A 16,798-nucleotide genomic window follows, 5' to 3' on the forward strand; every position below is an offset into this window, starting at 1 on the left:
GCACATTCCCTAATTCTCTTTGCCATGCTGCCGGTGGGGCTTTTGCACAGAATCTCCAGAATGTTCTCATTTGGACTCCCCCACTCCTGCGGTCCAGCCCCGCTTTCGTTGCCACCTGCTGCTCCTCACCACCGTCACTCGGCCCCGCCCATCATCTGAGCTGCAATTTGAACAATGTAAACATTGATTGACTGACCATGTTGGCCACCAATCTACACCCTGAGCCAACCAGCGGAGGATGGGTTTCCCCCTTGAGCCTGGTTCCTTCCGAGGTTTCTTCCCATCTGTCACAGGGAGTTTTTTTCTTGCCACTGTTGCTTTAGGCTTGCTCCAGAGAGGGTTTAGGCCAGGGTTGTCTGTGAAGCATATTGTGACAATTGTTTGTAAAATGCGCTATATAAATACATTTTGATTGATTGATTGTTTGACTGGTCACCAATCTATCGCAGGACACACACACATTTCACACACACTCATACCTATGCAAACTCCACACAGAAAGGCCGGGATTCGAACCCAGAACCTTCTTGCTGCGAGGTGACACTGCACTACCATGCCACCCCGTCAATCTAACATTTCAGCTAAATTTCCAAGACATTACTGTAAATTTACTAACAAAAACCACTGCTTTCTATTTTCCTCAAATAATCTGAACAGTACGTAAAATCTACTGAATCTTGTACTAATATGTAGGCTATGAAGCCTGTAAATGGGCGCATTGCATAAAAGGTCTTTGTGTAATGTTCAAGGTTACTTCAGCTTTTTAAAGATTTTTTCATTTTTATTATTATTTATTTTTGTATTGTAATCTATTTTATTTCTGTATGTTTTTGTTTCTGTTTCCCCCTGGGAATCTGGTATAGTTAGAAACACTGTTATAACTGTAAGAATTGTGGATCGCATTTAATAAAGAAAGACCAAATATTAAATTCTTCTGCGTTATAAAACCTATTGGATGAAGCTAGTGCCAATCTGGTTGAACATTACGTTTGAGGATTAATGCTATGTATTTCTAGTCTTTCTGCTATACTATTGGTCAGTTTCTCATTCCTCTCACTGTGATTGGTTAAGTTCTTGAACAGCAACCGCCGCCGGCTATCACTCTAGGCTGCAAATGACTAACAGGAAGTTTTATATATTTACTTAGCAGGGACTCTAGGAAGTAGCTAGCAAGCCAAATAGCTTGCCATATAGCCTGTCGGACGAGCTGTCAACGCAGAAAAAGTTTGGATGAAACATTTAACTGATCTCTAAAACTGCCAAATAATACGGAATACAAAGATTCTGACAGTAAGTAGAAACTTATATATTGATGTTTGTAATGTTCCGTATGTCATGTTTAACTAGTTAGCAAGTTAGAGCTGTGTAACAAACTGCCTCGCTACGGTAGGCTATCTCTTACAACTTTAACTATGTAGCTAGCTAGATTGCGATCTAAATGTTTTGTGAGACAGCTTTATGACATGTCGCTTCGTAGTAGTTACTTATATGACTCTAAAATTGTTCTCAATGTTTTTGTCTCGGGAGCATTTACTGTCGCCAGATCGAATAAATTGTGAAATGTTATCTAGCCGTTTTGAAATATGCCAGTGAATTTTGGCTATCAAGTTTGGATGACCGAGGAGACGGCACATGTCAGGGGTAACTGATGGCAGCTCCGAGTTGGCAAACACATCTTTTTGCCTATTTCTTGGTTCATAATAGTAATCATATCGCACAAGTCACAAGTACCAGTTTTCAATATAACAATTTAAAGCGTCATTTAACGCGTAAAAAAACTGCATGCAATGTAAATTTGAATCATTGTAGAAGATAAACATGAAGTTCGAACCGTATATGCTGTAACTTTCGGATGTCGCACAATCACCGAACTATTGGATGGGCATCCAAGCCAAGAACAGTGGCTGGCGCTCCATGCAACGAACTAGCTAGACAGCCAGCTTCAATCACTAGGCTACACTGTGTTGCTAAGCACACCTTTGGGTTGCTTCTGTATTGTTGCATATCGAGACAGTCGCTGAACAAACCTGTTTTTTTTTTTAGCGTGTTCGATATGGGGGGGTCATCTGATACTTGTTTTGGCGACAAAAGAATGCCTGCCCATCTGAATGAAACGCGTCGTGCGTCTGAATGGGGGTGGGTTCGGACGAGCCTTTCCCACAGTACTTTCATGGCACCTAGTGTCAATATCCGCGTGCGGCTATGGGAGCGCCAAACATCCTATATTACACAAGCCCGCAGTTCGCAGGGACTACCTGATACCGGTAATTTGTGCACTGGCCTTCTTTAGGCAAACATCAGTCTTATAGCTTCAGGACAATGCGATATTATTCCTACGCATTTATACGTCTCGTGTTCTTGAGTGTCAGAGTATGGGGTTTTAATGGACGACATTTATTTATTTTATTGCTGTTTAGCAGGTGTCATAAACTACTTGTTCAGGTCCTCAAACAAGCAGTTAAATGGCGAGTAGGCAAGCTGGACTTATGTAAATACAAATATAGTTTTTGTAACGTAGGCTATGCTCAATAAAACATGTGATAAGGAGGTGTTATCCTTGAATGTTCAGACAGGCGGGTGTTGCATTTAACACAAGTAGGCTGTATTCCTGTAATAAGGAGGACGTGTTCCCGGTTCCGCCCTGCTGTAGCCCAGGTGTCCAGGCCGGCAGGAGGCAGGATGAGCACACTGACCTACCGGAACCGTCGGTCCGAGGCCCCGCCGGTGAGGCGAGAGGAGGAGGACAGCGACGTGGGCCGGGGGGACGTCCCGGAGGAGGACCAGGACGACTCCAAGGACATCCGCCTCACCCTCATGGAGGAGATCCTGCTCCTCGGCCTGAAAGATAAGGAGGTACTTGGCGCTGCCGCCGTCTGCCCAACGAGGCTGATCTCAGAACAGCGGGCCCAGGCGTTCGGGGGCGTGGCCGCTGGCCAAACCCTCGCCCAAGACTGGTCTGAGATGAGTACTGTCACGTGGAGATGGCGGGTCAAAAATGTGTCTGCTGTGTTTCAGGAGCTTTCTTAAAAGGGCAGTGTTGCCAAGGGAGATCTGTCACTAGGTCGAGGGACTTTCAGAGCTATCCTTTTGGGTTTGAACCCCTCCCCAAATAAATAAATAAATAACAATAATAATAAAATACCTATAAACATGTGAAAGTTGTCCACAAACAACCTGAAATCCAAAGTGTGTCTGTTGGGTTTTGAATGTGCCCCCCCCCCCCCCCCCATTGAATTCCTGACTGTTTCCCTGCATACAGCCACCTATTCCATGGAATCAGCTGAAAACGGCAGTGGAGCTCAGATACTCATTAGTTCTCTTTGTGAGTGCTCAAAGATGTATCTCTCCTCTGGGGAAAATACCAGTTCTCCCTGTTCTTGTGAACACTTGCGATTTGAAAGACAGAAAGAAAAAAAAGACATTTTTTTCATGACATACTTTGTTTTGTTTTGAAATCGTAATATCTGCCTTTGGGCCGCTGCTGTCTGAGCAACTGGCCGGATTTCTTGAAATCTTTCCACAACAGGATTTTCCTGTTGTGAAAAAAGGGGCTAAAGGGCTTAAAGAAGGTTAACGAACTGTTAAGATGCTCCTGTGTAATGCTGCATTCCTGTTTAACCAGTCGGGCGGCACTGTGATGAGCTTGCAGCTCTCCTTCCTTCTCCGTTTTAGGTTTATTACGGAGAGCGCGGCTTACAGGGCGAAGCAATCGCAAAGCGGGGGGAAGGCGACTTACCTTTGCACCCTGTGAATACTGCACAATTAAAATCCCTTTCAATTTTTTTAAAAAAGCACAAAAAGGAAACCTGAATTATTAAGTTCTGGCCATATATAGCGTTTATGCCAGCGGCCAGCTCTGTACATACACATTAAATACGATGTCCGGTTTTGTTTTTCCCACAGTAAATGTCACAGCACGTCTGTCTTTGATGGTTGTCTTCGTAGTTTCTCAATATTTTAGCCGCAACAAGGGCTGTAAATAGTTATTTCCTTAGCTTGCATTGTGACACACTCAGATTAAACATACTTAAGTTCACAAGTGCTGGGCGTAAATGCGTTTATTCGTTTGAACGCATCCTGTATGAACACGTGTGTGTCCTGATTCAGGACAGCTCCTCTTCCGCATTGTTCCTTGAGCAAACTTCCCTGATAGTGTGTGTGTGTGCATGTGCGTGTGTGAGAGAGTGTGCATGCTTGTGCATGTGGGTGGGTGTGTGTGTGTACTTGTGTGAGAGAGAGATAGCGTGTGTGTGAGAGAGAGAGATAGTGTATGTGTGTGTGTGAGAGAGAGAGATCGTGTATGTGTGTGTGTGAGAGAGAGAGAGAGAGATAGTGTATGTGTGTGTGTGTGAGAGAGAGAGAGAGAGTGAGTGACTGCGTATCTGAGTGACAGAGAATGAGTTGTAAAGCTCAGAAGACATGAGGCTCAAACCCTGTAAATCTGTAAAGAGTGTGCCATCTGCAGCCTTGTCTCCAGGGTGGGTTGTGAGGACCCTATGACAGAGATGCCCAGGCAGAGTACTGTGGCATTCAATACATGCTCCCAGTACGACCTTGACGACCTTGGGGAACGGTGTATTCAAATCGACTTCCACCCAGTGCCTGCGCCACTGTCCCTGACTGCTGGTGATGTCATCGCAACTGAAGTGGCTCAGGTGCGCTCTGCTCGGCCAGCGAGAGCCAATCAGAGGTCATAAGCAGAAGCCAGTCAGAGGTCATAAGCAGGAGCCAATCAGAGGTTATAAGCGGGAGCCAATCAGAGGTAATAAGCAGGTCACACAAATGTACAAACTTTTCAGGTATGATAGGGTTGTAAAGGGTCAGAATATTTCTGGTAAATTTCCGGAAATTTTGGAAGGGAAGTTAAGCTCGGGAATTTTGGGAATTTTGCACAATTTCAATATAAAAATCTTACCTTTTAATAATGAACTTATTTGGTGGGAATACATATAAAAAACCAATATTAGGTCTTATGGCATGTTTTGGTTAAAAGGATTCCCATTTAATTGAATTGTAAACATGCACTGCATTCAGCAGCGCACTCTTCCATCACATGTACTGATCATTTGCCAGCATCCCTTTAAAGGTGCAGTGTGTAGAATGTAGTGGCATCTAGCAGAACAGACATGGCAGAAATGGAATATAGTATTCATAAGTATGTTTTAATTAGTGTATAACCCCATGAAAATAAGAATTGTTGTGTTTTCGTTAGAATGAGCCTTTATATGTACATAGGGAGAGGGTCCTCTTCCACGGAGGCCGCCATGTTGCACCGCCATGTTTCTGCCGTAGCCCAGAATAGACAAACAGCTCTAGAGGGGGCGCATTTGCCTGGGTACCTTCCAAAATAGCTGTGCGTAATACCACACGTGTTGTTTACGGTGTTGTCGTCCTTTTTAGTACAGTCTGGCTTGATTGACAATCCACTTATTCAGTAGGTGAGAGTATAAGTTTTCTAACGATGTATAACATGTCTCATTTTGCTTTTGGAATAGCATTTCATTGGTCAGCGTAATCAAAAGTCTTGTTATCATCACATTCACTTACGCATTCACTCTCTGGTAGCAGTAAAATACACCTAATGAAACATTGTTAACGATTTTTCGTAATTTCTTGGAAAATACTATTATTATTGAGGACTTCTGGGAATAGCTAAGCTATATGTTTGCTGATAGACCTAGCTGACATCGTTTTCTGGTGTAAGACAGAAGCGGATAGAAATATATCATTGATTTACTCTGTCTCTGTCTCTATCTATTGAAAAGAGATAAGATTTCATCATTGCTATGTAAGTATTACTGTTCAAAATATTTCGGTCATATACGTTATTTTTGAAATTGAGTGTCTTTAAATAGGTTAGTGGTGTTTTATAATGAGGATTTTTCACACTGTAATGTAAGCGTTAGTTAGTAGTGTAATAGCTTTTGTGACGCATCATGTCTTTCTATGATTTACCATACAAAGCAGCTAACGTTAGCTAACATTAGCAATAAAACGCTACCACAATGCGGAACAATTAACAATCATAATCGCTATCTTACTTGTAAGCTATGACCTATAGTTTTACAGACTAATTAACTAAATGCAATTTAGTTAATGTCGTAGACGATGACATCATTTTTGGAACTTACAGGCCACGGTAGCTTCTCCTACATCGTTGGAAAGGGAGGGGTGGGGGTATTCATTTGGTTGCAATCTGAAACCTTACTGCTAGATGCCACTAAATTCTACACACTGCACCTTTAAATAGGAATTCAGTAAAATTACAACTCTCTGCATGCACAGTGCATTCTCCCATCACGTGTGCAGCCCACATTACTGCCAACATGGGGCGACATAGCTCAGGAGGTAAGACCGATTGTCTGGCAGTCGGAGGGTTGCCGGTTCAAACCCCGCCCTGGGCGTGTCGAAGTGTCCTTGAGCAAGACACCTAACCCCTAACTGCTCTGGCGAATGAGAGGCATCAATTCTAAAGCGCTTTGGATAAAAGCGCTATATAAATGCAGTCCATTTACCATTTAACACTACCGCACTGTCTGAGCCAAAGGACTACATGCTTTCAGGTAAGTTTTGATTATATTACTGGAGTGAATATATTTTATATTTTTTATGATATTTCAGTTAACCGGCAGATAGTAGCCTAATACAAAGTACACAGTTTATACCTTGTTAACACCTTCTGCTAGCTAGCTGTTACCATGTGATGTAGCTTGATTGAGCATGCTTATTGAGGAGTTTTAATGAATCTATTTCCATTCATTCTTTATTGTAAAACATTTATTTTTATAAATTAGTTGTTCACTTTAAACCCTAAGGCCTACTCTGAATTGTTATTTCGTTATGTTTTGTTTTCGTCATAGAAAAAGGGGTTGTAACTAATATTTTTTGTTGATGAAATTAACGCCGTCTGATAAGTAGGATATTTTTATCGCTGTGAAACTGCATGGAGACGTCGTATAAATACTGGTAATTTTGGACAAGCAGTTCGCTTCTCTTCAAAACTTTCCGGCTTTGGTCATGTAGTGTGCTGCTGACGTCACTTGGCACTACTCACGGTATACTGCTCGTCACTAGAACCGCGGGGTCAGCTGACCCCTTGCAGAGTAAAATGGGATGTATTTTGTTAATGTTTATTCCACATGTCTGTCATTCCTTGACTTTTTCTAAAAACATAGACTTCTACTGTCTATGTAAATAGAATTCTAAAACAACACTCGAAAGACTGTTTTTAGGGGTTTTTTTAGGTGTTAAGAGAAAAGTCTTTTTTTTGGAGGGGGGTCATAGGGAATGTTTGCAATTATGTCTGCTTATGATATGGTAAAGTGTTTGTTTCTATCTGCATATGACACGGTAAATGCAGCCTGAGCAAATAGGGCTATATTTCCATTTTATTCCTGTTATTTCCCATTAATTCCAATAAATTCCCGTGAATTCCCATTAATTCCCGTTAATTCCCATGGAAAGTTTCCATCCATGAATATTCCAGGAATTTTGCAACTGTAGGTATGGATCAGAGTTCTCCTTTTGGGGACTTTGGGTGACTATGGTGGCAGCATTGTAGACCCACTTCAATTAATTCAGTTGAATACTTTTCCCAACTTCAAGGTTTAACAACCCATTCACACTACGTATCATGAATCAGGGACTGAGAAAGAAAAACAAAGAGCACAAAAAAAGACCTTCTGGCATTATCCTTTAATTCGGCTTCCGAAGAGTAGGTGTTGGACAGCTGGGCTGAGTTTGCTGGTGTTGTGTAGCGGATCGCTTCGGACGAACTTCACCCCTCAGGAAATGGAGTGCCTGTCAAACAGGCTCTTAGGGTCCTCTCAGGTGTGACTCTTGCACAATGCCCGCTGTCGGTTTGGCCTAACCAAAGCCGTCATTATGCAAAGCAAGGTGTGGCATGACCGATAACGTCTTTCTGTTTTCATTGGGTTGGTCAATGCCTGGAAAAATGCTTGAGTGTTTGGTATATAAAGGTATTACCTGTCATCCTGGTTGGAAAGGCTGTAAAATGTCTGATTATACAGAGAGCACACACTGTAACTATAGACCCTTATACTGCACAACAGGGATGTCACATTCCAGTATTGAAGTGTGACAGTGTCTGCTGGGTTTTTCGGTGCGTTCCAGCACTCCGGTGATTAATTAATTAAGTCGTTAATTTGCTAAAGAGCCCACACACCTTGTTTCCAAGGCCTAACCTGGTGGCTGAAAGGAAACCATGAAACCACCCAGACACTGCGACCTTCCAGGCCTGGCGTTTGACACCACTGGTAGACAAAAGCAATGGACGTACGAGTTGTCATCCAGTAGATTAAAATGGGTTTGTGGGCGGGGCTTGGTACTGGCCGCCCTACCGGTGGCTTCGGACAGTCGGTGGGCGGAGCCTCACGCTGAACGGAGAGGCAGACCTCGGCCGCAGATTTGGCAGCAGTCGTCTGGGTGATGCGGGAGCCGGAAAGCCGCCATGAGCTCCCGTTTGGCGGGAAGGCCGAGAGGTGCGGGTGAAGCGCGGGGGTCGAACCCGGGGCCAGGGAGATTGTGTTTTTTTAATTTATTTGACATATTATCAGAATCCGGAGGCATCGGTCAGATGTGTGGCGTGGGTCATAGGGCAGCTGAATCTCGAGCTGACTGCACCCCCCCCCCCCCCCCCAAGAAAAAAAAACCAGGGCTGCCCAATCCTGTTCCTGTAGGTACCGTCCTGTAGGTTTTCCTTAATTTGGCACATTTGTGATTCTACCATTTGGCAGCTCAACGAGATCTCTAGCTGTCGAACGATTTTTTGATTTTACTGGAAAAAGACCTGAGTCTTAAATCACACCGAGCACTCTCTTTCTTTCACGAATGTGCTGAGGGTGTGCGGTGTGTGACCCGGACTGTGCCCTCTGCTTCTCCTGAGAGTGTGCGGTGTGTGACCCGGACTGTGCCCTCTGCTTCTCCTGAGAGTGTGCGGTGTGTGACCCGGACTGTGCCCTCTGCTTCTCCTGAGAGTGTGCGGTGTGTGACCCGGACTGTGCCCCTCTGCTTCTCCTGAGAGTGTGCGGTGTGTGACCCGGACTGTGCCCTCTGCTTCTACTGAGAGTGTGCGGTGCGTGACCAGGACTGTGCCCTCTGCTTCTCCTGAGAGTGTGCGGTGTGTGACCCGGACTGTGCCCTCTGCTTCTCCTGAGAGTGTGCGGTGCGTGACCCGGACTGTGCCCTCTGCTTCTCCTGAGAGTGTGCGGTGTGTGACCCGGACTGTGCCCCTCTGCTTCTCCTGAGAGTGTGCGGTGCGTGACCCGGACTGTGCCCTCTGCTTCTCCTGAGAGTGTGCGGTGTGTGACCCGGACTGTGCCCCTCTGCTTCTCCTGAGAGTGTGCGGTGTGTGACCCGGACTGTGCCCCTCTGCTTCTCCTGAGAGTGTGCGGTGCGTGACCCGGACTGTGCCCTCTGCTTCTCCTGAGAGTGTGCGGTGCGTGACCCGGACTGTGCCCCTCTGCTTCTCCTGAGAGTGTGCGGTGCGTGACCCGGACTGTGCCCTCTGCTTCTCCTGAGAGTGTGCGGTGTGTGACCCGGACTGTGCCCCTCTGCTTCTCCTGAGAGTGTGTGGTGCGTGACCCGGACTGTGCCCTCTGCTTCTCCTGAGAGTGTGCGGTGCGTGACCCGGACTGTGCCCCTCTGCTTCTCCTGAGAGTGTGCGGTGCGTGACCCGGACTGTGCCCCTCTGCTTCTCCTGAGAGTGTGCGGTGTGTGACCCGGACTGTGCCCTCTGCTTCTCCTGAGAGTGTGCGGTGTGTGACCCGGACTGTGCCCCTCTGCTTCTCCTGAGAGTGTGCGGTGCATGACCCGGACTGTGCCCCTCTGCTTCTCCTCGCCAGGGCTACACGTCCTTCTGGAACGACTGCATCTCCTCTGGGCTTCGCGGCTGCATCCTGATCGAACTGGCCCTCCGGGGCCGCGTCTACCTGGAGCCCGCCACCATGAGGAAGAAGGGTCTCCTGGACCGCAGGGTGGGTACCGAGCGCCCAAAACCGGGCTGCCTGTTTGAGGCTCACTGCCTGGTTGCGAGATGTTGCGCCAGTGTGGTTGGCTCCAGTATAGGTGTTTCCGTCACCCGTTTCAGCGTAAGTAAAATGATAACAATACGGCAAAAATACGAGGTCAGTAATTTTTTATTTCCACAACAAAAGGTTGTCGCAGTATGTTGCAATGTGTCTCCCCATATGCCAATTTGTTACGTTGTGCTATTTGGACAAGATACTTTGTGGATGAATCAGGGACAGTTTGCATCACTACCGAGTCACGGCATCTCACCCGCTTAATGGATGACCGGACTTCATGTCCCTACTCCGCAGTCTCTGGCTCCAATTCGTACAACACGGTGGCGCTCACAAACTATACTACCCGGGCTTCAAGATGATTTTCACCAAGCCAACGAGTGACGTCATGGTGACTTTGTCTATATTTTTTTTTTAAGTCTATGGTACGCACGCTTAGTAGAGTAGAACGCTTCATTGGCTAGCACTGTAGAACTCTTGAGTGTAAACGGAACATTCTTTTTGCTTTGTGAGGAACTGTGAACACACACAATGTCCTATTGGTTTCCGCTGTAGACTTCCTGAGTGTCAGAGAAGCATCCCGTTGGCTAAAACACTGTAAAACTGAACATAAGCAGAACATTGCTTTTGTTATTCCAGCTATGAATGCCCCAAAGGTTAATTTCCATTGAACTCTTGAGCTCAGGAACTCACATTTGATGAAGTCAAACTCCACACACAGCCTGTATTTTACAAAGGTCTCTGTATTTAGAAGAAGATCGTCTTTTGTTAAGACGTAAATATAACGCAATACATTGATGTATGGAAATATCTGCCAGTTTAAAAAAAAAAAAAAAAGTTTTCCTCTCTATAAGTTGACGGACCCACACCTGTCCCACCGCATGCCTCTGATATGTGGTGTCAGATTGCCTAGCAACGCTACATTCTATGCCAAACCTAGTGCTTAGTGAAGACCAGACAAACAAGATCTAGCCTATTGGAAAGAAAAGGACACATTTCTTGCTCTTGTTTGCAGTGTGGGTGTCAAACATGTCAAACTTAAAAAGTTCCACGTTCTCGGTGTCTTTGAAGCACCTGGGCACACAACCTGGCAGTTTAACTCTTTAGTGAGCGGAGAAGCACACAGGCTCTTGTTTGCAATGTGGTTGTCGATAACGTCACGCTTAACCCCTTCACGCACATGCCAAATCTGGCCAGTCCTTGCCCATTTAGGGGTACCCTATTTAAAGCTTTAAAACTCCAGACGTGAACACCACAGAGACTTGAAAAATGGTTTAAATGAAGCATGACATTTGTACCATTTACCATACTAACTTAGATCCATTTAAATTCATGATTTAGGAAGAAGTAAAAGGCCACAAATACAATTGTTTGGCAAAAAAAAGCAAAAATGAATTTGCTCTTTTTTAGTTTGCAATATACTCAGAGATCCCATATATGAAACAGGTTAAACTATACATGTCCTGGATTAAAAACTCCTTGACCACAAGTGTGTAAAATCTAAGGGTGGATATGTAGAACTTCTAAAGATCTATGAAGCAAAAAGTAAGCAGTGTACCCAGTGTCTCCAAATTTATCCAAAATGTCTAAATTATGCATTGCTGTAAATCACAACGTAATCATGTATTTCAGTAGAAATCAACTGTTTTAACTCAAGAAACCCACTTGCATCATTTTAAAGTGGGAATTACAAGATTTTTGTCAGTAAATTGACCTAAAATATCTAGGGGTCCTGAAACATATCCAAAATCTCTCCAGAAATTTACAAAATGCTTTTCGTCCATTATGAAGCATATAAATGTGGCCCTTATGAAAGTTTAAGATGAAACATTGATTAATAATGCAAAAACATTGTCACAAAATGTGGTACAGTACCTAAATGTATAATATTAAAACAATATTCAACCTTCCACCAAGTTTTGGTGATGTTCCAGCTTTCACGTCATATCTGGTGCATCAAACACAAACACTACAAATCACCAACGAACTTTTACATTACAGTGTGAAATATCCTCATTATAAAATACCACTAACCTATTTAAAGACATGCAATTTCAAAAATAACGTTTATAACCGAAAATATTTTGAGTAATAATACCTACATAGTGATGATGAAATGTTATCTGTGTTCAGTAGATAGACTTGATTCTCTGTCTCTTTCTCCTCTTCTGTTTTACTCCAGAAACTGATGTCAGATATGTCTATCAGCAAACATATGACTTCGCTATGCTCAGAAGTCCTCAATAATAATAATATTTTCTTAGAAAATATTACTGGATAAATTAATTGTCAATCAAGCCAGATTGTACAGAAAAGGGCGACAACACCGTAAACAGCATGTTTGGTATTACGCACAGCTATTTTGGAAGGTCCCCAGGTGTCACAAATAAGCATATATTTCATTAAGGCATTATGTTTTCGGGTTGTCCGTCCGTCCGTCCGTCTGTCCTTCCATCCGTCCCGATTCTTGTGAACGCGATATCTCAGGCACGCCTTGAGGGAATTTCTTCAAATTTGGCACACACATCCACTTGGACCCCAGGATGAACTGATTAGATTTTGGTGGTCAAAGGTCAAGGTTACTGTGACCTCACATCCATCCCATTGTGTCATGAACGCGATATCTCAGGAACGCCTTGAGGAAATTTCTTCAAATTTGGCACAAATGTCCACTTGGACTCAAGGATAAACTGATTAGATTTTGGTGGTCAAAGGTCAAGGTCACTGTGACCTCACAAAACACATTTTTGGCCATAACTCAATAATTCATACGCTAATTGTGACGAAGTTTCACACAAATGTCTAATAGGATAAAACGATGAAGGCGGGCGGTATTTCTAGTTTAGTGGTGAAATTAATATTTTTATGAATGCCCAGAAGGGTGAGGGGTGTATTTGCAGTAGAGACTGCAGGGAGTGGGTGTTTGTTAAACGAACAACCGGCGCGATAATGATGGCACTGCGAAACTCCATATTTGGCATAGTTGTCATGTATCGTCTACTAATGAATGCTGACTACTAGGGGTAAATGCGCGAAGTGGTTAACAAGAAGTTCCCGAACACAGAACTGAGCAGTTTAACTCACGGTGTGAGCGGGGGACCACTCTACAGAGCGATTAATACTTTGGTAATGAGTACAGCTGAGTTTTTCGGAGGATTGTCTTAAACACGAAGACGTCAGCTGGCAGTATTTGTAGCTGGCTCCGTGCCAGCACTGGCCTGTGAAGAGCGAACCAGCCGATGGCCCACTGTTCCGCTTTCTTTTGGGCTGTTAGCGCTTATGAGAAAATGGCGTGTTGCTAATTAGCTAGCGTTCATGCTGAGGTGTGAATTATTATTGAATTCGAAACTTTATTATTCATTATTAAATTCTCCCTCCCATAAACATGACTCACATTTGTGTACTACAGTGAGGTGCTGCTGTTGATAAGGGTGTGATGCTTTATCAGCATATACGCAACGTGGTCTTCCTGCAGCCGTTTTATATACTAGATCCGTAAACCATGAAAATGTCAACATTTTATCACGTCAGCTGGCCACGTGCATGTCCGTTACAGCTGAAGAATTTATATATATATTCCCAGAAAACTGAACGTTGTGAAGAGCCAAGCTTTCCCAGGATGTCCTCTATTGAACAGAACATTTAAGAGCTGAACTTCATACACGTTTATATTGTACTAAATGTAATGTACATACAGGTAAAATATTAATTTCCATGCGGATTTAGACATGCTTCCGTGTGCTAGTGTGTTAAATAGCCAGTGCGCTGTTGGACAAGAGTCAAACGTCAGTTACTGTCGCTGGGCTTGTGGGGTTCTCCACTAGAGGGTCTGGGGTGGGTGCCGTTTAAATAAAGGTCACCCCCAGGGCCTGGACTAGGATGGTCCTGACCAGTGTGCTGACTAAGCCAACTCTTTACCGCTAACAAGCAACACCCCCCCACACCCCCCCTCCCCCCAGGTGCTGGTGAAGTCCACCGCCCCCACCGGAGACGTCCTCCTGGACGAGGCGCTGAAGCACATGAAAGCCACGGAGCCGCCGGAGTCGGTGCAGAGCTGGATCGACCTCCTCACAGGTGAGCCTCCCGCCTCCCGTGCACCGGAGGGTCACGGGTTCAAAACCTGGGCTCACAGAGGAGATGCCCTCCAAAACACCCAAGGACAGGGGCGTAGGAAGCAGGGGGGACATGCCCCCCCCCCCCCCAATACTGGAAACAGTTAAACTTATTCCCCAACAATAATTGTACCAACAAAAAAAAAAGTTTGCACGTGTTCTAACTTTTTAAAAAATGTAAAAAAAATTAAAAAACACTGAAGAGAAAACACTGGTGAATGTTAAAATACCTGTTTTTTAATCAGATTTTTAGTTTCTTTACAGCTAGCTTGGATAGCTTCAGTGGCAGAGTGCTAAATGTATCCTCATTTTGTAGTGTTGACAGTGTTCAGTACGCACTCAGAGATGTGGTATGAGAGGAAGCTGAGGGAAGTATTCATAATCGTGTCTACTAAAGGCCGTTTACCTCTGCACGCTATTGCTTGAGTTTGCCATCAGACGCTGAAAAGCTGAAAAATAAGATGATGTAAGCTCATATCAGTATTCGCATTTGATATAATAATACGATACACAAGTTAAGCTGTAAGAAAAATGATCTGCCTTTTAGCCTACTTTCGCTAGAGTCTATCGAAAATAATTACTCGCGGTTTTTCCCCTGACAGCATAAAAATATGCGAATGAGTCATTTAAGCCACAGGTGTCAAACTCTACGCCTGGAGGGCCGCAGTGTCAGCTGGTTTTTGGGGTGTTCTGAGCACAAGTGTTTCATTTTAGTCGATGATTGGCTAAGGAATCCGAACACCTCATTCTCAAGGCCCTGATTGGCAGCCGATTGAAAGGAAGCCACAAAAACCCGCAGACGCTGCGGCCCCCGTGGGATTCAGTGCGACGGCCCTGATTGGAGCGCTCGCCCGACGTGTGTGTTAAGCGTGACGACTGTCAGAAAGCGCCAATCTGCACACCGCCCTAATCTGTTTAACGCACCGCTTTGTTTTCTCGCCGCTCGATCGCGTCTTTCCCCCGACGACCCGCCCCGTCGCCAGGGGAGACGTGGAACCCCATGAAGCTGCACTACCAGCTGCGGAACGTGCGGGAGCGCCTGGCCAAGAACCTGGTGGAGAAGGGCATCCTGACCACGGAGAAGCAGAACTTCCTGCTGTTCGACATGACCACGCACCCGGTGACCAACACCACGGAGAAGCAGCGGCTGGTGCGCCGCGTGCAGGAGAGCCTGCTGGAGCGCTGGACCAACGAGGCGCGCCGCATGGACCGCCGCGCCCTGGCGCTGCTGGTGGTGGCGCACGCCTCCGACGTGCTGGAGGGGGCGCTCACGCAGCTGCCCGACGACCGCTACGAGGTGGCGTCCGGCCGCTCGCGCGCGCTGCTGGACAGCGACCCCGACGTGGAGAGCAGGAAGCCGCAGGCCTGCGAGATGATCTGGGCCGTCCTGGCAGCGTTCAACAAGGCCTGAGACCCCCCCCGCCCCCCCCCCCCCCCTCCTTAACCCCTGCTGCTCATTCAGCACCCCATCCCCCCTCCACCCCCCCAGCACTCATTCAACCCCCCCCCACCTCACCTAGGTCATCACAGACTCATCTCTTTGAACAATCTCCCCAAACCCTGTCACAGCTGTCCCCTAAAACTCGTGGGGGTGGGGCTTAATTAAAGGGAGGGTGGGGGGTGAGGCTGGGAGGGGAGTGAAGTTGAGGTCTGCGGCCTTTTTGAAACCTGGCTTTTTTTTTTTGTTGTTGCTGTTGTCCTACTTTTCCTCGGGCGTCCAACCTTCAAGAGTGCTTTCTAAAACCTGCCCTTCCGGAACTCTGGGGTCGTTACTACAAAATTGGCTGTCTTCGAAGATGCCTGATTTTGTCTCTATTTTATTTTATTTTTGTTTGTTTTGTTTCGTTTTTTTTAAATCTGATGTTTTGTCTGCTTCCTTGGGACGGCATCTCAAATGGGAAGTACGGTAACGGAGAGGCACCAAATGCTTCCCCGACAGCCTCAAACTGCTGTTATCTCTTTGTTACTGTCTGACAGATGGCACTATCTATTTGCCCTCTTATGTTGTGTTTAATGTATTTTAAACACTCTCTAGGTGCAAGTAAATATGTTTTTTTTTTGTTGCACATTTTTTACATTGTCCTGGGGCTTAAGGGCACTAGGGACCGTGGAGGAATGAAGTTTGCTGGCATACATTTACTTGGCACAGCAGCAGCAGCAGAAGAAGAAGAAGAAGTAGAAGCAAAGAAGAAGCTGTAAAAATCTGAGCTGCTTGCTTTCTGCCCAGGGGGAACACAGACTTATGGGTAAAACTTTTACAGCATCTCCAGTTCTTTTTTTTTTCTCTTTTAGATTCCCTCTCTTTTATGTTCGATGGGGCTATACTGCCAGAACCTGTGTACTGTAGAAAATATGAATGTATTTAAAAGAAGGGCTTTTGACGAAAGGACTTTCCCTTGGTAAATATCTGTTGTTTGACTGCCCTTTTTTTGGAAAGAGGATAAACAACAATGAAAGGTGCCTGAATGAAATGTATATGTCGTTGGATATATATTTTCTAAGGCATGCTATTACTGATTATAATATTTTTGTTAATTGCTAAAGGTTATCTTGAACAAAGTCTATTGTCCAGGTGGATCCACAAGCCAACTGGGGTCCTGAACAGTTTGTATTTAGCTGTCTCTGTTGAAGCCTGTCTGTTTA

General features: G+C 45.2%; 1 protein-coding gene and 1 long non-coding RNA gene across 3 annotated transcripts in view; one reads left to right on the top strand and one right to left on the bottom strand.

Annotated features, from left to right (window-relative positions):
- The window catches only part of LOC118233318, a 21,226-nt gene extending 15,983 nt beyond the window's left edge, over positions 1-5,243 (bottom strand). The window contains exons 1-3 of the long non-coding RNA XR_004766512.1: positions 5,232-5,243; positions 1,935-1,940; positions 1,403-1,404 (exon numbers count right to left, since the gene is read on the bottom strand). This is a non-coding gene — a long non-coding RNA (uncharacterized LOC118233318). The remainder of the gene's footprint in view (positions 1-1,402; positions 1,405-1,934; positions 1,941-5,231) is intronic.
- On the top strand, positions 1,122-15,582 carry LOC118233316 (Golgi phosphoprotein 3-like A). Of its 2 annotated transcripts, none has more exons than XM_035428889.1 (5): positions 1,122-1,290; positions 2,619-2,853; positions 9,864-9,995; positions 14,003-14,117; positions 15,139-15,582. In XM_035428889.1, the coding sequence occupies exons 2-5, from the start codon at positions 2,680-2,682 to the stop codon at positions 15,564-15,566; spliced, it is 849 nt and encodes a 282-aa protein (XP_035284780.1). In that variant the 5' UTR covers positions 1,122-1,290; positions 2,619-2,679; the 3' UTR covers positions 15,567-15,582. The 2 variants fall into 2 exon arrangements, with proteins under 2 accessions (XP_035284780.1, XP_035284779.1); XM_035428888.1 differs by having other exon boundaries at positions 1,124-1,290; positions 2,651-2,853.
- Positions 15,583-16,798: the final 1,216 nt, after the last annotated feature.

This window comes from Anguilla anguilla, chromosome 8 (genome assembly GCF_013347855.1).
Source record: "Anguilla anguilla isolate fAngAng1 chromosome 8, fAngAng1.pri, whole genome shotgun sequence".
NCBI lineage: Eukaryota > Metazoa > Chordata > Actinopteri > Anguilliformes > Anguillidae > Anguilla > Anguilla anguilla.